The sequence below is a fragment of the Apostichopus japonicus genome, chromosome 5 (assembly GCF_037975245.1).
Source record: "Apostichopus japonicus isolate 1M-3 chromosome 5, ASM3797524v1, whole genome shotgun sequence".
In the NCBI taxonomy this organism is placed as follows: Eukaryota; Metazoa; Echinodermata; class Holothuroidea; order Aspidochirotida; family Stichopodidae; genus Apostichopus; species Apostichopus japonicus.
In genome coordinates this window covers 23510437-23535489 of record NC_092565.1, presented here as the reverse complement: position 1 = coordinate 23535489, position 25053 = coordinate 23510437, and the positions used below count along the sequence as shown (strand labels likewise).

Below are 25053 nucleotides of genomic sequence, written 5' to 3'. Positions count from 1 at the left end.
TCGCTGTTAGTTACGCCACCATGCATGACGACGTCCTATAAACAGCAAGAGGTGTTAGACTAATAACCCAATAGGTGTTACCGCTCCCCGAGTTGCTGGAAGACCTGGTGCCGTCTTGTTCACGATGTTTGTTCAACAGTTTATAGGGTTTGTTAAAGTCGCGTGCCAGGGGGACTGTTTAAAAGTCAATTGTCGTACGTTACAAACACCTGTGTGTATAGGCATGCCGTCTTTCTTTCATCTTCAATATAAAATATTTTATCAGGAATGTCAAAGAACAATAGAATCGGAAGCTCGTACGGAGATAGACAAGATAGCTATACACTTTTGAGTGTTTGCTGTTTGCCCTTACAGACTATAAGTCCTCTTATTGAGCTGACGCCAACGCATTGATTAAGGCGTTAAAGGAGGGTCTATACCAAGTCTGTGATATTCCTTGTGGGTTCCAACCGTATAATCATCTTAAATTGAGCAGAACACAAAGGGATGTGTGAACATATTAGTTGAGTGAGTCACCAATATATACTCTCATATGGAGAGCCTGTCGCTATCAGTTGAGTTCAAATCCGGTCTATACTCCAATAGCCTATTGTGCAATGACGTTATAACACTTCAGAGGACATGCATGTCTCGACTTGTTTGTGCATCGGTCCTGCAGTTGTAAATGGGTCCATATGAATTATACTTAGGGAGGAATATATTTTTAAATTGTATAAATAGGTTGAAGCACATATCTTCTTTTATATATCGGTGTAATCTTTCTTATGATAACTACAGACCCAAAGGAACAGTGACGTCACAAGGAGTTGCTAGTTACCGGACCGCAATTACACAACCCTATACTGTCCCATTAATGTAAGTATAATGAATTCCACTGGTAGTAAAACAGCATACATTTTCTCATTTAAAATATCGATCAATGTAATGAACGTGGCCTGAAGATCAGTTTATAAAGCATGTGGAATGAAAACTATATCGGATGTCATCTGTTTTGTCGGTAGGCCCATGTTGAAAAGATTCCGCAGCCGTTATGTATATTTCAATCTTAATTCTCGAAACGCATATGTGCTACACTGTGAAAGTATATTCCACTTGGCATAGGCTTAATTTATCTTAAACATATCGTTCATGGCTTAAAGAGAAAGAGAGAGAAATCCATACATTTTCACTGTAATCGACTCATATGTTAATTACTGAGTAACACGAACGAATAGGAGTTGCCATAGCCCCCCCCACATGTATGTTAGTAAGGTACTATAATAAAGAAACACATGTGCTCGTTTCGTTGAGCATTGTCATCCTGAGATGACTGGTTCGGATCCCGATCAAGCCCCAAAATATTGTTTGCACTTCCAAAAACATGTTTCGTAAGTGCTCGTTAAGATCCACGGTACTCCGTACACGAATGAATACTTGCTCAAAACGCCGTCTTTTATGTACTTATCGTCTTAACTTGGGAATTTGCATATTCCTCTCCACCAAACCCCATCCCCCCCCCCAAATAGATCCACCCCCTTCACCTCAGCCTACATGTAAAGTGTTACAGCGCTCAGTAAAGTCAACTTGTTACGCTGGGTCACCCAAGGTGAATCTATCCCGCTGTATTTTCTTGCGGTAGTATTATAGTCTACTCTTTAATTCATACAACCTGATGGCCGTCACTCCCCCGTCAAAGTCCTTTGTGTCAAGCCGAAAGAGTAATTACTCTTTCTCTCTCAGTATACTTAACAGCTAATAGCCAAGGTGGATTACGCGGCATGGCGTAAAAACCTGAAAGTATACTTTCGTTACGCTTGGTAAGCACTACAAAAACGCAGTTTTAGTCAATAAATGGATCTCTGGATTTCTTTTAATCACTTTACAAAGCTTTCTCCCTTTTGTATCATTTTGGGGGTTTGTTTTTCTCGTTTGGTCTATTTGTCATAAGACCGCTTTTCATGCAGGCCCATGAGATGTTAGAATGCGACTTTTGATGATCGGTCGGTCTCTCTGTGACGTATACTAATCTGGACGGCGAATCATTAACCGTACCTTATGACAGGTACCGAACCTGTCAAGCTGATGTCAGAATCAGTACCAATTGGAGCCAGGACACTCGCTTTTCATAAAGAGTCATTTGTAAGTAACCGATGCTATATACTTTAAATAACCACATCAGAGACGGAGGACATTCATCTAAATTAAAGTAATCCCGCTTTCAGAATTATTTGGCATTCCATAGCATTGGCGTATCAAGACTGGCACTGTAGAAGACCGTTCTTGAGGGGATTTTAGTTTATCGTTATCTATAGCGTGTGTGTGATTTATAACAGTAACGATTTATATCGACGAAAATTCCATCTCCCTCGGCTACCCCACCCCCTCCCCATTCCACCCCCTATTAATCATGCCGCTGTACCATGGTTGAAGTACCCCAGTACAGTGTAATGGATGATGCACTGCTGGATATTATATGAATTTACCATCCATAGAGCAATAGCGCATAGCTTGCCTTGAATTGGCTTTACCCCAAAAGTGAATCCGAACTATGATATAAATCTGCACTGCTATTAAAGCCTCCAACCATCACAATATTAGCAACTCGGTGCGATCGTGACAATGCGCGATTGTAATTGTGCAATATGTTTCCACACGACTGCTGTGAGATCGTTATAAGGTTCATGTTTTCTCGCCTAAATGTTGCAATAACTTGAAATCCTTAAAAATTAACGCCCAAACAAAATCCTATCTGATTCTCATATGCAAATGAGAGATTGTTTTGAGTATCAAGGCGAATCTATGGTATATGGATGTAAGTTGAATTAGCTTTCAGAGATTAGCCGATTATTCCTCGAGGCATGTAATAAAAACATATATGTTATGACATAATAGTTAACAATATCTGTTTTTGTCCATTTGACGTGTGTGATGGCTCGCGCAGACGACAGCACTGCCAGATGTTTTCATTGTTGGTATTTCATTATTCTTATAAATGAAACCATTTTACCAGTTGCTACGAAATTTGTCGATATCTTTGGATAATTCTCCGTTTGATACTCATTGCGGGTTATGGTCAGTCATATAATATAACTCCAGCAAAGTAGACATCATTATACGTGAAGCCGTAGGCAATTAAAAAAAATCGCTAATACGGGTACAATATTTCTTACGCGTTTAAGATCAAAAGGTTTCGGAGAATTCAGAAAAAAAGAGAGTATTTAACGCAATTAAGCCCAAATATCCAAACAGGGGCCAACATGCCTAACAGAAGAGGAATAAAAAGTAAGCAATATACCTGGAGAATGGACTTATAATTTATTCTCTTGGTCTGTAAACACATTACAAACACGATACAAAAAAGGGAAGTTAAACACGATCGCCATTTATCAAAATACATAGCAACTAAACTGCGCTGGTCAAAGCCTCATTTCCATATGAGATAGGGTTCTATACCCTATGGCACGCCGTCCCCTCATTAAGATAAAAGGATAATTCTTCTTTCTTGACTATTACCAATTTAAAAATGGGTAACTATAGGGTAGTGTATTTTTCCCTCTCACCTTCTCTCTCATTCTCGACCTATCTCTATGTCTCTTCAACTTAATGACCGTTTATATCTTAATGATCGAGTCGAGGCGATCTTATTAGTACGGAGTTATAACTTCTATAAGTTTTCGATAATACTTTCTGGTTGAATTTGCTAATGACATAGCATGGTATGGTATATAGCATAGTAGTATGGTACATGGGCGTAGCTATGGGAGGGGTGGGGAGGGGGGTGGATCAAAATAAATAAAGAACAGGAAGGCAGGAAGACGAGAGAAATCAGGATGGAATTTTAATATGATGGATAACTTTTGCAATGTGAAATAAAGTAAAACACTATACTAACATGTATGTAAAAAATGTACTCATTGTAGATATTGGTCTTATTATTACTTCCTGTTGGACAGCTTGAGTGGAATTATTGTTCCAAAGCCCCGTGCAACCCCTACCATCATTTATCCTCCCCATCCGCAATCCCACTGCATCATCAAATCGACCGACCGCTAGTCCGAGTTAGTCCGAGTTAGTCCGAGCTATTATTAAAAAAACAATGGTGAATGCTGACGGTGGTCTGTTAAGTGATCATCCAGTGCCATTTGAAGATGGATAAATGCTTCATTCTAATGTCCATCCCCCCCCCAGATAACCCCAGATTACCCCAGAGCTTCCCTGAGGCTTCAGCCCCCCCCCCCGGTCCCTCGCCGGGGCGTTGCCCCTGGACCCAACCAAGGGCAGTAAGGCGGTCATTGGACCCCACGCTCTACGCTGGGGAGCTCTACGCTCTCCCCGAGGTGCCTTCGGTACCGTTGGGTACTTGCAACCTGAAGCCCCACCTTGAATATTAGCTTCTATTTGCTTCCTAACCATTGGGATTCACTAAACTCAATCTTTTCGAGGATTATAAACACCAAAAAGTTGAAAATATCATTCAAAAAGATAGTTCCGGTCTTGAACGGTGGTTTGATATGAATATAGCCTTGTACTAGCATGGTGAATGTGTAATGGATACGGACATCCTGTTACAGTGAGGTGTCTGTACCACAAGTTAAAAAGAAGGAAGTGTTACGCTGTAAACGGTTCTTTTTGTGTGTTCGTGTGTGTTTGTGCGTGTGTGTGTGCGTATATATCGTGAACTTTGTCCGTGGTACAAATGCCGTTAATAAGTCCAAACCTGAAAAGAAAAAAGAAGCGAAAAAAAAACTAACGGGAATTCCCGAAAATTACATTCGCCCTAACAAGGAATGTAAAGAATGCACGTGTTTATAATAAGTAGGAAGCGACAGAAGGCTTATCAGATAAATTAGTAGCAATCTATAAATAGATTGATATAATTTTGGTTTGATTATGAAAGAGTCAACCAAGAGACTGGTACAAGTCGGCATATAGTTCAATGCAGCTTTACTCGAACCCTTAATGCCCAATGACGCAACAAAATGTTCCAGCCAAGACTCGAACCGCAGATGCAGAAGGTAGCAACGTAATGATCCAGCCAGGACTCGAATCATAGATGCAGAAGGACGCCACGGAATGCCCCAGCAAGTGCTCGAACCGTAGATGTAAATGGTACTAACAACGTAATGATCCAGGACTGACCCGTTCATGCAGCAGAACGCAAAGGAATGGTCCAGCACTAGGACTCGAACCATAGATGAAGTAGGACGCAACGAAATGCTCCAGCCATGACTCGAACCGTAGATACACCAGGTAGCAACGTAATGATCCAGTTAGGACTTGACCCGCAGATGCAGAAGGGCGCGACGAAATGCTCCAGCAAAGGCTCGAAACATAGATCCCAAAGTCCATCGCCGTAACCACTTGACCACTCCGCTAGTCTTGTATATTTCCACTCATGAAATACCTATAGGCAACCTTGTAATCCACGTTCGGTGTACAATCCAAGTAAGGTAACCCAACTCCCACCCCCCCCCCCCACCCTACCCTCACCTCTTAAAAAACGAGGGAGAAAATGGCATAAGCCTCATTCAACATTTTAAACTTTTTCTCTTCGTTTCATTTTCCCATTTCTCCATCTGATAGCTCAGGTGAAATATATATCTTGGAATGATACTTTAGTTTATATGCAACTTAAATTTCTTTAATTTTATAGACTTCGGTAATTTACGATCAGTTTTGTTAAAAATAAGCCAGTGAACCGTTCAGTTACGCTTCAATAATAACTATTTATTTGTCTTGACCATGCATGCAGTGAGTATCCAATAAAAGTGTTATGTTTTGCTTAATGTGTCATTCTCATGTTAAAAATGTTATATTACCCATTAGAAGGGAAAGTTAATAACAGATCGGATCCCCGTAAGTATTCTGAACTTTACAAATAAAAGTGACGTGGTCATGCTTGTCTCTCAACACTTCATGCGGTACTAATGTTGATGTATCTACATTATTCCCATTTCATTGGATACTTAGATTACTGTTTGATTAACAGCTTTAGAAAAAAGCACCACACGAAGAAATGTAAGCATATTATATATAAATTAGATCTCATGAAATATTTATGATGCGATCTTTATTAGTAAACGACCTCTGTTAAAGGCCTGTGATGGGCAATAAAGCATCCTATCTCTCGTCTGCTTTCTGTTACCAACCCCCCCCCCAACCCCAACCCCTCCTCTTTCTTTTCCTTTTAAAATTAAAATTAGACACTTTTAAACATGATAGCATGTAGTCATATCGTAAAAACGTTAAATCTTTACTTCAAGTACTATTTCTTTCTTTTATTACCTTTTAATTCGTCGCCCCCCCCCCCCTCCCCCGCCGACTGCTTTTAATAATATGTTACTGTGAAAAGGGTTAATATTCTACCTCAACAGCTACATCCAATTCTTCGATTCTTTTTTCTCTGCTTTTACTGTTTGAATATTACCCATTCTCAACAAGAAAGAAGAAACTGTTCTATTATCGTTTGTATCTATAAAGCTAAAACATCTTGTTCAAATTTTCACGAATTGTCACGATTTCATGTCGATACCCCATCGTGAATTGAATGAAATCTTTTTTTAATATGACAAATTTTTGTAATTGGAATGGGAAATTGGCAAAGAAAAAAGAAATTCTCAGACCACTTTCTCTCTCTCTCTCTTTCGCCAATATCTTCGACTTTTCTTAACACCGCCTAAGGTATACATGTTTCTCACCGACATGTTTATTCTCGTAATTGATTGAGCAAACTTATGGTGATTTCGAGCACAATAGCTATCTTTGACTTCAGTGCATAGGTTAGAATCTATAACATGTTCTCCATTACATGTAAAGAAGTAGCTATCCCTTTGAACTTGCGGATCGCCTTATCGGGGGCTTAAGAGCACCCCCTACTGGGCTAGAGGGTATTGCGCAGTCGGAGACCAAAGCCGCAATAAAGCCTAGAAGTTTTCCCGCCTCTGAAGCCCTTATCCTGGTGGCGGGAAGTTTGAGCCGAAGACCCCCAAGGGAAAGTGAATTCATACTCTGGTTACTAACGAGCGTTTTCATTCGTGTAGTGGTTTATTAGTGGGCCAGCACGAAATCATCTCTTAAACGTAGTCTTATGTAAAAGTTTGATGTAAAGATGTTACAGTTGACATCATAAAGGTGTATAGGATATAGGCGTAAAACGGATTGCCATTCAAAATTAAGCTACAAAAATTCATTTTAAATTATAGTCCTCACATCCTACACAGTTCATACAGGGAGAAAAGGAAAGTAAAGCTGTAAAGTGGACACTTGGTTCCAAAAATCGGCTTTGGGAAATGTTGAAAATTGGACAGCATAAACGGTTCCATTAGATTAAATTGTGGAATATGGGAGGGATGGGATTGAGGTGGTGGTGGTAAGGGTAAGGGTATAAGGGTGGGGTTTACAAATTGGAACAGGAAGGGTGCGTCGTGGACAACTGACATCGATCTACAAATGGCGTTATCAGGTAATACTTCCTTAGCATTGCCCCAAGTAGAAAGTATCACAGGTCTTGTATATATCATAAAACGTGCTGAAGGGATCTATCGAAAATCGAGTCCAGTTGAAAATTTATTTTTGTATGCTGAAGGAGATATCGTATTCTGAGCATCCAGGCTGGTGAAATTTGTTTTCCAAAATCCTTCGTACAGTTTTCGAGATAAACAACGCAGATAAGTTCGTCGGTGCCCAAAAAGAACTTGAAGCAAACAGGTGTGATGTCATAGAGATCATGCACACTAAAATTCATTTTCTGTTTTTTTTTCCTGCTTTTTCTTTAGGACTTATAACCAAATTTCCTACTTCAAAGCGGTGATGCAGGCTCAACATATCATTACATCTCAGTCATTTGGTAAAGTTGAAAACTTTTCCAATCCTAGGTCAAAACAATGACATGAAAATACAGAGAGGAAGAAAGCATTTCTCTGCCACTTCCACTATGTTATCAGTATCACACCTGTTTTCCATATATATGGTACATGTGAACTATATGACAATTGTATGTAGCAATATATAGCGAGAGAACAATCGTGCAGGAATTGGCTTCAAATTTCACCAGAAAGTTTTTCTTTCATTCAATCAAAGATCAGGTTTAATCTTAACACAGAAGTTGCAGTATTGATACGGACATGGTGATAAAAGAATTAATGCTTAGTAATGTTTCTGTACCTATTCTGGGTTACTAGAATCTCACTACGAAAATATGATAAATGCATGTTTGGAATGCTAATTTAAATACCGGATCAATAATGTCCAAACCTATTTAGGCTTATACGTTAATTGTTATCAGTCAGTTTATAAATGATAATGCCTCGACCCAGAGTATGTTCTTGCATCACCATCATCCATTGAAGTCATCCCATATACAATTGAAATTGTTTGTAACAAAGTTGAAATGCATTGTAGCCATGTGTCATTCGGGGCTATATGTATAATGTCAAGTAACTCTTTCAGGAATAAGTTTCAACAGTTGTTGGATGAGCTGGGTAGTGATGGGAGGTTTTGGGTGAATGGGTGAGTGTTTAGCTGGGAATTATGGGTGGGGAAAGGTGGGAAAGTCGTGACAGGGGTCGGGAGGTTTTGAATGGGGTCACGGACAGGACCAAGTTTTTTTTCTTGTTCTCTTCGTTTTTGCTTGTTTCTTGTTTAGAGACATATTTATGTATATTTTCATTGTATAGGGAGTGCTCTACTCGTTAAGCCATAAAGGTTTTTTAGAGCACTTCCTTTCACAACTCTCTGTATTTTTGTTACTTTATATGTATTATTATCACCTGAATGTTGTGAGAAAACAAATGAATAAATGAAATGAAATGTAAAGTAAAGTCTTTCTGTTGAGAAACTCGGTACTTCTGAAGAGCTGAATGGTATATTCAGGCGCTAGAATAAGTAGTTCAGCCAATTACATTGATTTTTTTTTTAAAGAGAGGAGGACGGGGGTGGGGGTGGGGGTGGGGGTTAAGATTGATATAGAAATGCAACCTGGATGGTTAATAGCATTTTTGTCACACATTAGCAACAAATCTCCCCTCCCGCTACACCCTCCCTCAAGCAGCATAAAAGTGTAATCAATCCTAAGAAAGGCAAAATAATGAGGGTCATATGACGGTGAGATTTATACAGCGGAAGTGTGAGTGGGGTTCTTAAATTTGAGGGTTTTTTTTTTATTTAGAGAGGTACATTTATGTTTGAACTCAATTTACCCCCAAAAAATGCATTACGTTGTGTGATTCTAATGTGGCCTTGATTTACACATAAAACTGTCAAAATGATCTGAAAGCACGTGACGTGTGGGTGACCATAGTTTACCATTCGAATCAAATTCAGAGAAATTGATGAAACCAAAATAGTTGGGGGCGGTAGACATGAGTACGAGAGTACGTCTCAGCGTCTAGTCTCTAGAAGTGATGACCAGTCACTAACCTGCGGGGGCAAAACCATATCAGAAAACTACTACATAAATAAAAGAAAGGCAAGGAACACAACAAAAGGGGTAAAGAATGGGGTAACCGACCGGGCAAAATGCGTCACAGTTTTGGTCTAGCTAAATATTTGCGTGGGCTTTGTGTTATAACTACGTAAGCAGATAAGAACACATGGCCTAATAAAGAAATTAATCGTTTTATGTCAAAATGATATTTTGAAGGGCGTCGTCGCCCGGAAAACATGATGGGTGTTTCAATTAATTTTTTGATTGTCTCATTATTATCTTTTCCCCCTTTTTTAACCAAAATAATTGTGTTTAATAAAAAATAGTAGACCTTTAAACGAAGTTTCCATTGAAACACGTAAATGAGCTAATTTGTTAATTATAATATTTGTTTGAATCATAAAAATCGCCCCAACCGATAAACGTTGCTATACTTGCGCTACCGTATCTTATCAATGAACATATTCAGTTAAAGAACTGACTTTTAAATTCTTTATATTTAAACTTGGCAAAGACTATTAACAAACAAACAAACAGCAACAAGATTATAGAAAAGGAACTTAACTCCCAGGTTAAAACTTGAACAGAATTAATATTTGCAATTCGTTGTTCGAATCCTGTGCAGGTCTGACAAGATGGGTGTGTACAGGATGGGTGGGGGTTACAGCCCCAGCGCCCGAGATCAATAAGTAATCCCGTAGTAATGGTTAGAATGTATCAGACCTGGTGTGAGGGTGGGGGGGGGGGGGTTAGTGGTTGTGCATATCGGCGTTGAGTCCTCCTTCTTTAGTCACCTGCAAGTTCTCGTCATTTGTTAAGTTGTACCATGGAGGGAGAAAGATGGGTTTAAATATTATAACATACTATAGTATGGGCCTTATTTCCTTATTTAATCAATTTTATAATTTTTCTCCTAAACAATTCAATTCATTTCACCATAGCCGCCGGTGTATGTATTAAAATTAGGAAAAATATCAATTGAAAGTAATTTGATGTTTAGTAGAACTTACAGAGTACCTAAGTTGATGGCGGATGTATGTGTTGGGAGGGGGTGAGGGGGAGAGGAGGGTGAGGGGGGAGGGTATATAGGTATATCCTCGGTTACTTGGCTTTGTGTAAAAATGTATTTTAAATACATTATTGGAAATACATTACATGAGACATTTAACCCCATAACGTTTTAACGTTTATTAAAACGACAGTATATCTTCAAATGAGAGACTGGATTTTTTTTTAGAATACAGAACTTATAAATCAGAAATGTATCCCTGTCACTTACCCTGAATGGATATCAACAAAACAAAACCGGTCTTACCTTTTTCAAAGCCTTAACCTTTTTAGAAACTGTTCGCGCAAGAGTTCGAACGCTCTCAACATGAATGCAATAATACTTGACTACTAGTAATACTGAATTCTAAGTTTCGTGTGAATGGGGAAGCTGAACGTTTTCTATTGGTTAAAATGCCTTGCTCGGGGGCGTGGCTTCCCATTCATAAGTACTGTGTTGTGTTGTCACTACAATAGTTGCCGAAAACGGTAGTTAAGATTGCCTTTATGTTATATAAACCAATTCCACCATGAAGATACAAACACTGATCTTCCAAAGTGCAAAGGATAAACTCTTTACCGGATAGGCAACCCGTCAACTTGTATTTTGGGGGATTTTAATATTCGCGATCTACTTGAGTTTAAAAAAAGAAAGAAATTATTGTCGCTGAGCGTGTGTCTGTGTGTGACTTAACTAATATTCATCTTATTATGCAATATATCATACCCACCATGGAAACTTCCAGTATTACTATTTTTAACATTGTTGGTAAGTACTTGATTTGTTACTTTTTTTTTTTTTTTACTTTTTAATATATTCTTTTCAAAATTCTTTTTTCACGTAATGTTGTGTATGACTTTGTTGCTTTCAAACTTGCAACAAGTTTTTTGCTCAAGTTTTTTCTATCTTATGTCACATTGTGTTGACATGGAACATGTCAAGAAAACATACGTGATGTTATTTCAGTTAATATAGTGAAGAGATACGAACAGGTATAATGGAGTTGTGTGTGGGACAATCAATGGTAAAAATCTAATACTTTACACGTGAGTTCAGTTATAGGTTAAAAATAGTTGAAAAGTTCAACTGGTTCATAACGGCATTGAAGAATAGACTATATGATCAAGTATTCTAATAACGGGGAAAAAATAAGGGAATAGAAATTGGACTTGGAAAGTCCCAAGTTTCCAAGAAGACATGTACCTTCACAGCTTTCAAGTGTCTTTTGCTTATGTCAGACCAATTTAAGTATAACGCTTAACAAATTCTTTCTCCTCTGTCGAATATTTATTTTTTTCAAGGAAATATCTCACGTTAAGAGCGGAATCGAAACAATGATGTTCTCATGATCATAAATAATAGAAGTAATATCCAATCAATAATAACCCTTAGACACAACTATGAAATTCAAAATTGAATCGTTTTTAAAGGTTGGTAAGCTTCATGTTACTTCTGTGCTTCTAATGGGACCTGTACGGACACGACCTAACACACTTCTAGTCAAAGTTTCTTGAACTTCATAATCTCTAAATCACTGTCATTTACGGTATTTCGCAACAGGTTTGCACAATATGCATCCGTGTAGCTTAGTAACGAGGTTAATAGGAACAAACCTTTAGTGTCCAAAGCAATGCAGTTAAAACTGGTAGCGATAAATTCAAACAAAGTACTTCCACAGCAGCTTCGGAATTCGCATGTGACTGGTTGTTACGGAATAGCGTGTAACCAGGCAAGTGTCTGTATACATTCCTTCTCGATTACAGAGAAGATATTTTCTGCTTCAGCGGAACAAGGCCATTCATTAGTAAAAAAAAAAATCCACGCGCCAAGCACGCGTCATATAAAGATAATAGTGCAGGTAACAACCTGGGTTAGGAATATAGGGGCGTGCTTCCAAAATATATATTGTGTTCATCTGTATAACTTCGGTGGTCCATTATATATTCGACATATTAATTTGATCTCTTAACTAAGTTAGCTTTTTAAGCTCTACTTCTTAACGGGCATCGTATCTTTAGGCGATGTTATCCATTGAAAATTTAAGCATACGATAGCATACGTAGTGCGGGGTCGCACATATTAGGTGTTTCTGTGGACGGTTTTTTTGTTGTTGTTTTTTTGGTTATATCTTCTTAAGGCTATTGATGGTATCGAACAGATAAGAATGTCACGTGGGTTTTCTACCAGCTTAGCCTCTTTGCGTCATAACGTCATTTGTTCGTTAAATTAGCAAGATAAGAAAAGTTTCAGGCTATCAAAGATACCGAGGTTATAATACTAGCCCATACAGATTCTTGTCACAATACGGAGTGACTGTTTTTTCTCTAAACCGGATTACCTCATTGTAAAGGTATTTAGTATAGCGCTCTTTGATGGTTAAATAATCGATATAATGAATATTGTCTAGGTACGGATTGTCAGGCACCCCTCCCCAGGCCCTTGCGATTACATTCACATACTGACGTTAATAGGATACGGAACTCTGCATTCAGAATAGTGATTTAGTGTATTGCTTAGTCATTCAATTAAGATAACATGCGGCAAATAACAAACGTGATGAAAGTCAATGCGATAGCTTTGACTTATCCTGGCAGATAACCCGCAAGGATATCAAAATAGGTCTCAGTTTAAAATTAGAAAAATGGATTACCTTACACAGTAACGTTATTGTATATCCCCACTCCATGAATATAGAAAATCACACACTGGCGCTTGTACTCAAGGCGGACTATTTGTTTACATCACGTGGCCAAATCTTGACTCTCGTCCAAGTTAAACATGCCGTAGTATTTTAGGAACTGACGAACGTAATAACACATGACCGCTCATGCCTAGGAATGATTACTTCTTAGCAGGTTAAGGAAGCATTTACGGTCCATGTTCTGGCAGCCTATTCTTATTATTTTTTTTGGGGGGGGGGGGGGAATGACAGATGAATGCTCTAATTATAAAAGCAATTTGCTCGTAAACGCTGAACCACTTGCGAATCTGATATCTCTCCTTATAGCCATACCCTGCTGTGTTTGAAAGTGGAGGGGGTGGGGGGGGGGGGTAATGAGTAAGGGGGAATGGAGGGAAGGGACAGACAGTATGATAGTGGGATAAATAATGTTGGCTATGCGGGCGATTGCTACCATTCGTTCATGTACGCTTACCATAACTCACTTCGTTTTGTGTCTCCTTCCACAGCTTCATTGTGCCTTATTTTCCCAAGCCAGGTTCAAATTACCTTGTCATTCCCCACCACGAACCTACCCCAGCCTTCTCCATCTGGGACGTACGGTATCCAGGATGAAGACTTCATACTCGATGGGCACGCTATGCTTCACAACTTCGTTACAACTCTTCACGGGCTTCACAGACATATCTTCGCTGAGTATGTAAGTACCATCTTTGTACTTCTTTTTGCTATTCTGTTGTGATAAAACAAAGTGTCCTACAAGCCTTGTCACCTGCAGTTATAGTTAAATGCAATAAATATGGAAGTTTCTGGGGTAGATGCAAACCCGTAGTCAGGAATTCTGAGCTGATTGTGCATGGGGTGGGGGGGGGGCCTAAAATGTATGGGGGAGAAATACACATGTCCGTCAACTACTCCAAATCTGGGAGAGTGTTGTTAATATGTAAACACATGTTTATGAAGGGTATGATATTTACCGCTTAAAACAAAAAGAAACTCCAATTGTGTTGCTTTGCTCCGAAACTGCTCGTTGCCTATGGTATTAAGTTACCAATGTACATAAGTGTATCTGATCCATATAGGGTAACTTCCTTATAGACCATGGGATCTTTAGATTTTTTTATATTTTTTATTACCCGCGGTTTTTCTGTTTACCTTAAATTTTGGTTCGCACCGAGATTCCCATATGGTTGAGTCTAATATCTCTAATTATTCTGAGAAATTTGTACTGTAATGCTTGGCAGGACACCCCCGCCCCTGCTTGACCTTCTTTGTGCATGTGGGACAACAGTTGTTACCTGTGACCGTAACTATGAGTCAACATTTGCCCCTATCATTATACAACGGTTTACTGTGTACGAAATAAGGATACCCTTCTGTGGTTACAACTGACAACGTGTTTTTGTAAGAAGATGTTTTTATTTTCTCGGAATTTGAAATAAATTACTTTCAGCTGTCAAAGTTAGTCAAGTGATTTTCTTTCGATGTACCGCAATATAACCGTATCCGATGGTCCACATCCGCAGCCCTCTTCTCTATTTTCGTGCGTGTGGACCCTACTATGTGTTACCTTTACCCTACTATGTGTTACCTTTGCAATGCTAGCGCCTATACACATAGACACAAAAGGGTCACCAGATAGAGAAAAAACCTTAACACACACTCAAACAATAATAATAGAACACAATTAAAAATGATGTCGAAAACATGTATCTTTTCCCTTTGTTTTAGAGGAGTCAGTCTTGTGGTGGTGGTGGGTGGGGGGGGGGGGTAATAAACAAAGAAAGCGGATTCAGTTATAATAAAATTAATAAATTTATTAAAGAGGCTGTCTGTTAAATAATTGACACAGCCATTTTTCCAACTTTCGTACCAAACGAAACTTTAAAGCATATATGCTGTACTAAAATGTGCATATAGTTTAGATGAATGTCTTATCACAATCGTTTTGGGAACTGAAAATCTCCGCCTGTGCTATCTGCCTAATTGCGGCCCCATAATGCTGGGAGGCGTAATTAACAGGTTACTTCTTCTCCCACCTCTGGTTTCCGTTTAAAGTTCAACCTGTATCCATATAGCTGTAGGTTCGAACACTCAAGATTACGATTGTACATAAAACTAGTAATATTCTCAGGATGAATTGGAAAGCATCACGTTATGTTTTGCAGCCACTGACGTTCGTCTGTGTTCGTCGGAAAAATACAAGAGTTGTGTCTTATTATTTTATGCTAATAATTTCTACCGCTATACGTTTACTCCAAGTTATTAAACTAAAATATTTCAACCGTAGGGCAAACAGAGTGAGGTTGTCGAATTTATGCTTATATTCAAGACTATTCATTATTCTGCAAAGGCTAGTTGCACCTGTGATTCACTCCTTTGGTGCAAGTTATGACGTCATAGTAGCGTCACCTCATGCGCTTGAATGACCCAAATAAAAGCGTTGATTTTTGTTTTTTTCATGCTCTTTGTTTTTTTTACTTTGACAAAGATTTGGACAAGGGCAAGTGCATTATTTTGGTCATCCGGCAAAATAAGAGGAGAATATATTTTTGACAGTTTTCAAATGAAACTGTGAGTGGATGTTATACACACACACACACACATACATATATATATATATATATATATATATATATACATATATATATTTATATATATATATATATATATATATATATATATATATATTTATATATATATATATATATAATTAAAATACATCTCACAAAATACATCAATATACAACTTAAACTATAGCTAATCCCCAGCTGTTTCCATGGGGATAACAAATAGACTACCAACAATGAACAGTTGAAGTTGCGCATGTATGTTTTAAATGGACCATAAGTTGACCACAAAATGTGCTAGATATACCGTTGCTGGAATAACCATATTTAATCGCAACATTTCAAACAGAAACTTACAAACAGGTTGAGGCAAAAGTATTCTTGCGAGTTTGGAATTATTTATATCACAATTTGTCACTACTTTCATAGAGAACCTGTTGGTATCGTTTACAATTTAATATACTCAATTGAACTCTTGGGACAGTTTATCAATGTGAGTTGGATATTATTTTCTTTTATGTTTGTCTGTTTATTTACAGAAAGTTTCCAGGTTTTCAAACATTGACGCTACATGTTCCGGTTCGTTCAAAGTAGAGGGACTACCCCTTCACCACGAGCTGCCTGAGACCTATGATCTAGCAGAAGCTGATCTACTGAGGACGCATCAAAGATTTGTCGAAGAATATATTAAAGTGATGAAGGCCGCCATCGACGACGAGTTGCTTTACGAGAAATCAGATAACTTTGTACTTACACGTGACGAGGATGAAAGATTTTCAGTAATCAAGAATTGGTTCGAAAGAGTTTACGCGGCTTTAACGCAACAGGTAAGATTTCACGACTTGCGCGGTACAATCAAAGAATATTCCTTATTTCCCTTAAAAATGCCATGTCGGGGTCTCGAAGATAATGATGTAAGCATCTACCCCCCCCCCCCCCCACCCCTATAGTGAAATCTGACCTGTAATATGTTACATGTACTGTAAGGTTGCTGTATGTACAAGGGCGGATCCAAAGACGATATCGAATGGGTTGGAAGTATGGGGGGGGGGGGGGGGTTGGCTACTCTTCTGATATGCAACTGAAAATATTCAAAAAACTGAATTGTTTTTCAAAGGTAGCCTACTGTATACTTTGGAATGATGTTGGCAATATTCTTGCGTGTACATTACTTTTAGCGATGTTTTTATGAACAGCTCTTCCGGTAATAATTTTGATATTTTCCGATAGTTGTCTCCCATCCGCCATCCAGCCCCCCCCCCCCCTCCTCACGTCATTCTTTTAGAATTACTGGTTTCGTCCCTACATGTTAGTCTTTTATATGTTTGTGCATAGATTGTCAAACATTTTGATTGACTTTTATTTCCTTATCTTTATAGATCGACATTGAAGGATATCAAAACACTGGCATCGTCCTTCTTCGGATGGAGGGTAGCTTTCACTTTGCAGCTCATCCTGATGAAAGTTTCAGAAACATTCGTGTCCTGTGTGTATTGGAAGATATCAACAGGTACCTGCCTAGGTTACTAGCTGATGCCACCATCATGAAGAATGTACACTCGTAACCCTGGTTACGTGACGTCACCAAAACGGGACTGATGCAATCATCTTTGCCAAACGAAAATGGACGAAGCTCTACCAATGGGGTACTAGATTATGACGTATTCAAATCGTATTCAATTAAATTAAAGAAAAAAATAATTGGGGAAGGTTAAACTTATAATCTACCTAGCAATGCGAGTGAGCCTGACCACAGTTTGGATTTTAAACTTGCCACATTTATTTATTTCAGTTTCATTGAAGTATTTAAGTTCCTCCTATTTTTTGGGCCTTCAAAGAGTGACCAGATGCCTTATATAGGCCTACGTACTAGAACCTACCGAACATTTTATAGCTCAAAACGCCATTTGTGTGCTGAACGGTATCAATTCGTGAATCTTGAACACGTCTTTCTACTTAATTTATTTAAGTTTTAACTCATATATTTTCTTCTTCATTATTATCATAATATTATTATTCTTACTATTATGGGATATCGTTATGAATACCAATAACGACTTCGATGGTACTTTTTGTTGTTGCCCCGCACGTGGCGGGTACTGACTCCGTCCAGGCAAATGGAGTATAATATGTGGTGCACACATAATTATGGTCCTCTTGCCTTGCTGAGATCCCCGTCACGCGTGCACTCATTACTTTGGTTGCGGTAGTGTCAAAGGTCAACCAGGTGATTGGCTCAGGGATATTTGTCACTTGTTTCATCTTGGTTTTTCTTCTGCCGTATATTTTGTTGTTGTTTTGACCCCCAAAATACCAACCAAAAGTATGATAACTCGAGATCACGTGATCAAATACAACATGACCGAAAACGCACGACGAATCGGTTTTCTTGTTAAATTATTCGTTCTGGTTCATCTGTGCAGAAAAAGGTTGGAAACTCACAACTCATTGACAATTATATGCACTAAAGTTAGATATTTCGATATTACTTTAAATATTACACCTTATATAATATAATTAATCTGTTTTTTATTGCGTTTCAAGGTTCCTTATATTGTTGGAATAAAAAGATTCTTTATAGGAAAATCATAAAATAACAACAGCAAAAAAACAAAGAAAAAGAAGAAAAACACCTATCAGTGTTTTGGTTCCATCACGTAGCCTTGACTACGACATACCCGTAGTATTAAAGTCTCTTCATTCCACGACATAAACATAAATATAACACAGGATAAACACACCGTTGTATTCGAAATCAGCCGTTTGGTTTAATTCTACGTCACAATATCTTGATACCTATGTCTTTCAAGTCAACATCTCTCTGCTGTAGGTCGAGCGATATCCCATGACCATCACGTGATAGCGTAGTTCTTCTGTTATCGTTTAATGGTATTCTTGTTCACTGCTATTATTATATTTACGAATACGACGTTCCTTAGAGTAAGTAGAAAGTTAGGACACTCGAGATCCGCGTTTGGCAAACATTTTTACGTCTCTCTCTCTACTTCTTTTCACATTTAAGTATTATTAATTTAATTTATTTAATTTATACAAAATATTACGACAAAAACACTTGTAAAAAAAATATTCCAAGCGTTTTAATTCAACTGTGGCATTTCCTCGAACTGTTAAACGTGTGCTTCTGTGTGGCGATATTTCTTAAATTATTTTTGTTTTTTCTACATAGGGCAATTCACGACTAGGTATGTGAAGGTATGAATTCTGTGTAGTATTCATATGTATGAAAATTTACATAACATTTATACCTATTTGCATGCCAACAATTTTCTTAAAATTCATATATGTATATGCTACTTGCGTATAGCTTGCAAAGTTTGGTGCTGGTTACCTTGTTCTCACCAAGTTTACACCACTGTGTGTGGTCTACATTCCGCTGTTTTTAGATTTTATATTTTCCTGTGTTACAATTTGGAATGACTTGTAATTGGGTATGTAGGTTGACGTTTTCAAAACTGAAAATATGGCCAGCAAAATTTCAACGTTGTTTGGTTTTGTTAAGGTTTATGAAGACACCAACAATATACGTCACTGTGTTATTTCGAGTTGGAGTATAAAGAGCCCCCAGATACCGCCACAAAGAAAAGATTCAATTGGTTCAATCTTCTCCAAGCTCATTGTTAAAGAATGATTTGTCAGATTATCTACGCATGCGTGATACTGCATATAAAGGAACACTCTTCGATAACCAATTCACATGGGGTTGTTATATACCAAGCGGTCTGAATAGTTTGGAAAATTCCATAGTTTTGCTCAATTTTTAGATGAACTTCAGCATTTGCTCTCGTCGTAGTCGAGTTATTTAAAATCCACATAAACATGCGAAAGGGAAGAAAAAATAGTTAACATTACCATGTTTTATGTCACAAGCTGATTGCTTAGCAATGACAGTCCAAAGTCAGGTTTTGCGTGCTACTAACGGCTGCGCTGGTTTTTTAAAACATAAAAGGAATACTCACTTGACGATGCGCGCAAAACCTCTAAATGGGATACTTTTAATTAAATGAATAGAAATATGGCCACTATTAGAAGAAAGAAAAAGAAGAAAAAAAGAAGAAAAAAAAATATCGAAATATTGTTTCTACTTTTAACTTATTGTCTGCTTTTTTATATAAATAGTATATAAATATGTTTTTTGTATGTTTGTATATATATACCTAACTATTTATTGCTGAGAGGCATACATATGCTTGCTTCAAGCAGGAACATTAGTGAAATTATTTGAAGAAAATATATATGTCTCCTAACAAACACATCTTTTTTTGTCAATTTGTAAGTTTTGTCTCATATAATTTAAAAGAAATACTTATAAGGTATGAGGAGGGCGGGGGTTTGGGTGGAGAAGGAAGAATCATAGGGAATCTCATGTTGACATTTACTACCACTCAATAATGACCCTATTAACTCCCATCCTAACCCTCGTTTCCTTATTTTCAAACATTTTGAAAGCACATAACCAGGTCAATTTCATTTTATTTGGATAATGATTGAGTTATTAGCAAATAATTTTAGCAAATCTACTGACTATTACTCAAAATAACATCCAATTCATCAATCTGATCATCCCATTGATCCAATCTTGTGGCTTTATTCCCCCAGATGACAGAAAAATTAGCAAATAAGGAGAATTTTGTTTTTGCTTTTTTGCATTGACTCAATATTTTTTCTGTCCTTTTCATATAAACATAAATTTACAAACAAAACTAAACTTTGCTTCCAAGTAATTATTTCAAGGATCATCACAAGATTTATGAAAACCCCAAAAAAGGAGCTGCTTTTAAAAAAAAGATGTCACAGTCATCCACCTCTGCCACATTTCAAATAACTGTCTAGCAGCCCATTCAGGTAACTTTCTAGCAGACTATTTAAGCAGGGATGCCAGCAGGGTTTGCCCCTAGGGCCTGAAAGTTGTGGGGACTTGGATGCAAGGGCGGCGGAAGCACTTTTAATCTGGGGGGGGGGGGGGCACCGACATCAAAGGGCACTTTGCAGAAATTCGATTGGACTGATGCAGCCTGATATTTAGTACCCTTTATAACTCTTATTGTATTATCTTATTTGCGTATACACATCACTCCATCAACGCCCCCCCCCCCACCCTCAAGGAAAAAATGCATACTAGCACTGCAATATCCAATGTGCAAATTAGGAAACAAGGAACAAGTTTTCTTTGAAGACAGAATGAGGTGAAATCATGCTAGTTGCTAATGTAGGAATCTTCCGAATTAGAGTTTATTTCTTGTTAATATCTTAACAATTTTTTTCCATTCGAAATAGCTTTGAGTTTGACCCACAGAAATTCATTAAAAGTCAGGGGCGTAGCCAGGATTTGCAAAGTTGTAACGGCACGGCTATCTGGGCGGAGCGCCACCATCGGTTGGCGCGGAGCGTACAAGAAAATTTTTGGTTTTACAATGCCCTCAGATGGCCGGAAACGGCCCTTCCCGAATGTTCATTCTGGTTCCCTGGCCTCTTGCTAACTTGAGACACCTCAATTTTTATGTAGAAAAAGGGCACATTTTTAACCTGAGGAAAAGTGGGGGGCACGTGCCCCCCGCCCCGGTTCCGCCGCCCTTGCTTGGATGTCCCAAAGACTATCTAAGCTTATGTTGGGACTTGAAATCCAGAGAAAAATTTGCGGTATAGGCTCCATATTGCGTATGCTACAGTGTGTTAGGATAACAGCTAGAAACTGGGACGAAAAGATCGTGTGGAGCCGGAACCAAATATCAAAATCGGGAAAAAGCCGGAATTCCGGCTATTGCCGGAATTCTGGCAACCCTGATTTAAGGAGTGTTAGCTCAGTGGTTAACGCCGGTACCTTTCAATCATAAGGTCCCGAGTTGGAGTCACTCCAAGATTAATGTATGTCGTCCAGTTACAGAGTTGTTGACATTTGACATTCATAATCATGGATGTTAAATATGAATCTAAGAGACTGACTTCGGTCAGCCTGGGCTTTGATAAGCCAAGAGGCTTCTTCGCGAGTTCCTGCATGCAGGTGGATCTAAAATACATGTACAAAACATACATACATACTTTCTAGCAGACCATTCAGGTAACTTTCTAGCAGACCACTTAGTCTATCATGTCATACCAAAGCATCTTCAACTGACACCACTTTTTTAAAAAGAAAAAAACAAAAATTTGTCTGGTTTCAATGAATTTATTGATTACTAGGTGTTACAATTGTTAAGTTTTTTATCCTCTTTATTGTCAGTTGGCCCTACTCCTCCCCCTCCTTCTTCTGAATCCTGCCTCCTGGGTAGTTAATTGTTTGTTTATCGAGGATGCTGCATGTAAAACATTTAAACACACACGAAATATCAATCATATATGAGTCTTAGAGATTGGTTACTAGTTCACTACCGTAATGTAATGATATCGCCCCAAATTTTTTTAAGGAGGAACCCAAGATTTGCTCAAATGTACCAATCATTTCTGAACGGCTTCAAGAATAGTACCTTGTTTCCTAGAGATTCTGAGCCTCAAAGACTTTTTCACAGATATTGAGGATCTGTACCAGATTCATCACCAACTGGGCCGGTAAGCCGGTTACGAAATGCTTCCTTCCCCTTTCCCATTTATTAGACATTGCAAACACAAACTAGAAGAATTTTGGAAAGCAAATTTGATGGTTTTCAAAATTATCATCAATTTGTTATCATTTGAAATGTAAACTTGACAAAGCAAAACTAAATAAATGACATTGATAAGGGAATTTTAGTTGTTAAATAGCAAGAAGAAAATTTGATCAAAATCGACATAAAAAAGGAATTCAAAAATAACTGGATAACAACGGAATCTTATTCAATTAAAGACATTGCTTTTAAATAACAACAACAACCATTAATTGTAAACAAAAACCAATAACCTCGTTTTCAAAGGAAACTTTCATTTCTTTGTTTTCTTCTGTTATACCAAATTTGTGCATAAATTCTGACCATGTAATATGTTTTAAAGAGAACCCGACCAAACATTGATATCTAAACTAATATCGGATCTATTACTTGGTTATCTGAACATAACAACTGTTAACCTGTGTGTAAGATGATGAAAAATGAAGAAAAGATATTCTTTTACCAGGTTATTATGATGAAAAGACAAGAAATGATAAGCACATAATTTTAAATGATACTATGTCTTAGAAAAATATATGATATATTTGCATACATTTACATAAACACCCAAACAATAGTTAGTTTCAATAACTTTCATATTAGCCTCATCATCTCAGCCTGTCGGCAGGAAGACTGCTGCATACGACCAAGGACGAGTCAGGGCAAACTGTTAACACACTGACATATCCCAGTTCACTATGTGGTCCCTCTAGTGGAGCAACTTGGCCTCACTTAACCTGGTTACCCAAAATTTAAATATAAATAATCATGTTTCTTTCACAAGAAAAAAGAAATAAACACAAATCTGCTTTACTCGCTAACCTTGGTCAAAAAGTTGTTCAACTCTTTCCAAGCTATTTGTGTAATTATGGGGTAGAATGATGTTTTCATTTTTGACCAACTGCCATACCCCTCCCACCAACCTTCTGTAGATTATAATCAGGGGTATAGGAGCTGGGAGAAGGATAAATTATTTACCCTACCTTGTCTTGAAGACAACAAAAATTAAATAAACTTGACTCTCATGGTGATCAAACTGATTTGTCTGAAGAGGTCACCTGTGAGATGGTTTTAATTCTACAGCCCGGCGTTCAAATTCTTTTACTTTCATGACCGCAGCTTTCACCTTGATCCTATAAACAAGCTTCATGCAGTGGGTTTAAGGGGAGAAGGTATCCCCTATCCCCCCTTCATGCATTCATGGGATGGAGGTATCCCCTACCCCCTTTTTTCTGTTACATGATTAAGGGGTGCTTAGTTACAAAATGATGTTAGACTTTCCAACTTAGTTATTAATTTGAAATATTTTTTCCCACAATTTTTTTCAGCAATGTTGTTCTTTTAAACTTTTGATGACCCTCAAAAATATTTTGCCCACCCCCTCCCCTCAACCCCAATAGGAAGGGACTCATCTGTCACTTTGAATACCAATGTTCTACAGTACAGCTATTGTGGAGTCTCTATTCTACCTCCCAGTGTTTAGATTCTATCTCTCAGTGGTCTGCATCGATGCATTGGAGACGAAAGGCAACTTAAATAGGACAATAAACAATAACGATACAGATGTTTTATTCAAAGACAGACTTTGTTGTGCATAATAATCACAAGAATAACAACAACACTAACTGGTGAAATAATAAATGATCTCATTTTCAAAAACAAATTCTTCTATCGCAACATGGTGATGTGCAATTGATTTTTTGGGTATACATTCTGTTCCATGTTTCCTGTTGCGCCCGCCCCCATCCCCCTCCATGGGTGCAGAATTTTTTCAGTGGTGCCAGGCTGATAACGAGAACAGGTACACTGTGCTAGACTATGACGAGTGTGGACTTGATGCAGGTCTGTATAGAAGACACTAATAAAACCTAAGCCATCTACAACATTGGTGAACAAATTGATATATGCTTGATGAGGGACACATCCACAACTGCTTGAAAATATTAGTTCCACAGTGCAGCAAACTTTGTTAGCCTGATGACTAGCTCTTGTGTGTTCTGAATAGCTGCTGAACTACTGTTAAATTATTCATCCTTTTTTCTTAATTTACGATATGATGTAATGTCACTGCAGCAGTGACACAAATCAATGACATTAATAGTTGAACAGCTAATTTTATACTGCTTAAAGGAGTAATACACCCTACCCACCCTTATTTAAATTCCATGCTTAAAGGAGCAAAAACCCTACCCACCCATATTTAAATTTTATGCTTAAAGGAGCAATAAGCCCTACCACCCATATTAAAATTCCATGCTTAAAGGAGCAATAAACCCTACCCATCCTTATTTAAATTACATGCTTAAAGGAGCAATAAACCCTACCCACCCATATTTAAATTCTATACTTAAAGGAGCAGCAAATCCTACCCACCCACATTTAAGTTCGATACTTATAGGAGCAATAAACCCTACCCACCCATATTTAAATTCTATACTTAAAGAAGCAATAAATGCTACACACCTATATTTAAATTCTATATGAAAGAGATGTGTACGATCAACAACTCTCTCTGACCTCCAAGAAAATGCAAAGGATAAAAGAGAGAATATTGTTTTTATCCACAAAGTTTTCAAGAGTCATTTCATGAAAGCTTATATTTCTCCAAATTTGTCACCAGTTTGTGATGTCATAGTACTAGAGATTGTATTGTCAGAAAGGAGTTTGCTTCCTTGTATCTAGGTGTTTGTAATGAATGACATATAAACCTTTTC

The 25053-nt window shown here is 37.9% G+C and overlaps 1 protein-coding gene and 1 long non-coding RNA gene across 2 annotated transcripts; both read left to right on the top strand.

The window, feature by feature from the left end:
* The first annotated feature begins 265 nt into the window (after positions 1-265).
* Positions 266-8066, top strand: LOC139968133 (uncharacterized). The gene is made up of 3 exons (XR_011793227.1): positions 266-855; positions 1928-2118; positions 7755-8066. It is a non-coding gene; the product is annotated as an uncharacterized lncRNA (long non-coding RNA).
* A 2900-nt stretch (positions 8067-10966) lies between these two features.
* Positions 10967-19651, top strand: LOC139968126 (uncharacterized). The gene is made up of 4 exons (XM_071972511.1): positions 10967-11219; positions 13641-13831; positions 16241-16528; positions 17081-19651. The coding sequence occupies exons 1-4, from the start codon at positions 11162-11164 to the stop codon at positions 17264-17266; spliced, it is 723 nt and encodes a 240-aa protein (XP_071828612.1). The 5' UTR covers positions 10967-11161; the 3' UTR covers positions 17267-19651.
* Positions 19652-25053: the final 5402 nt, after the last annotated feature.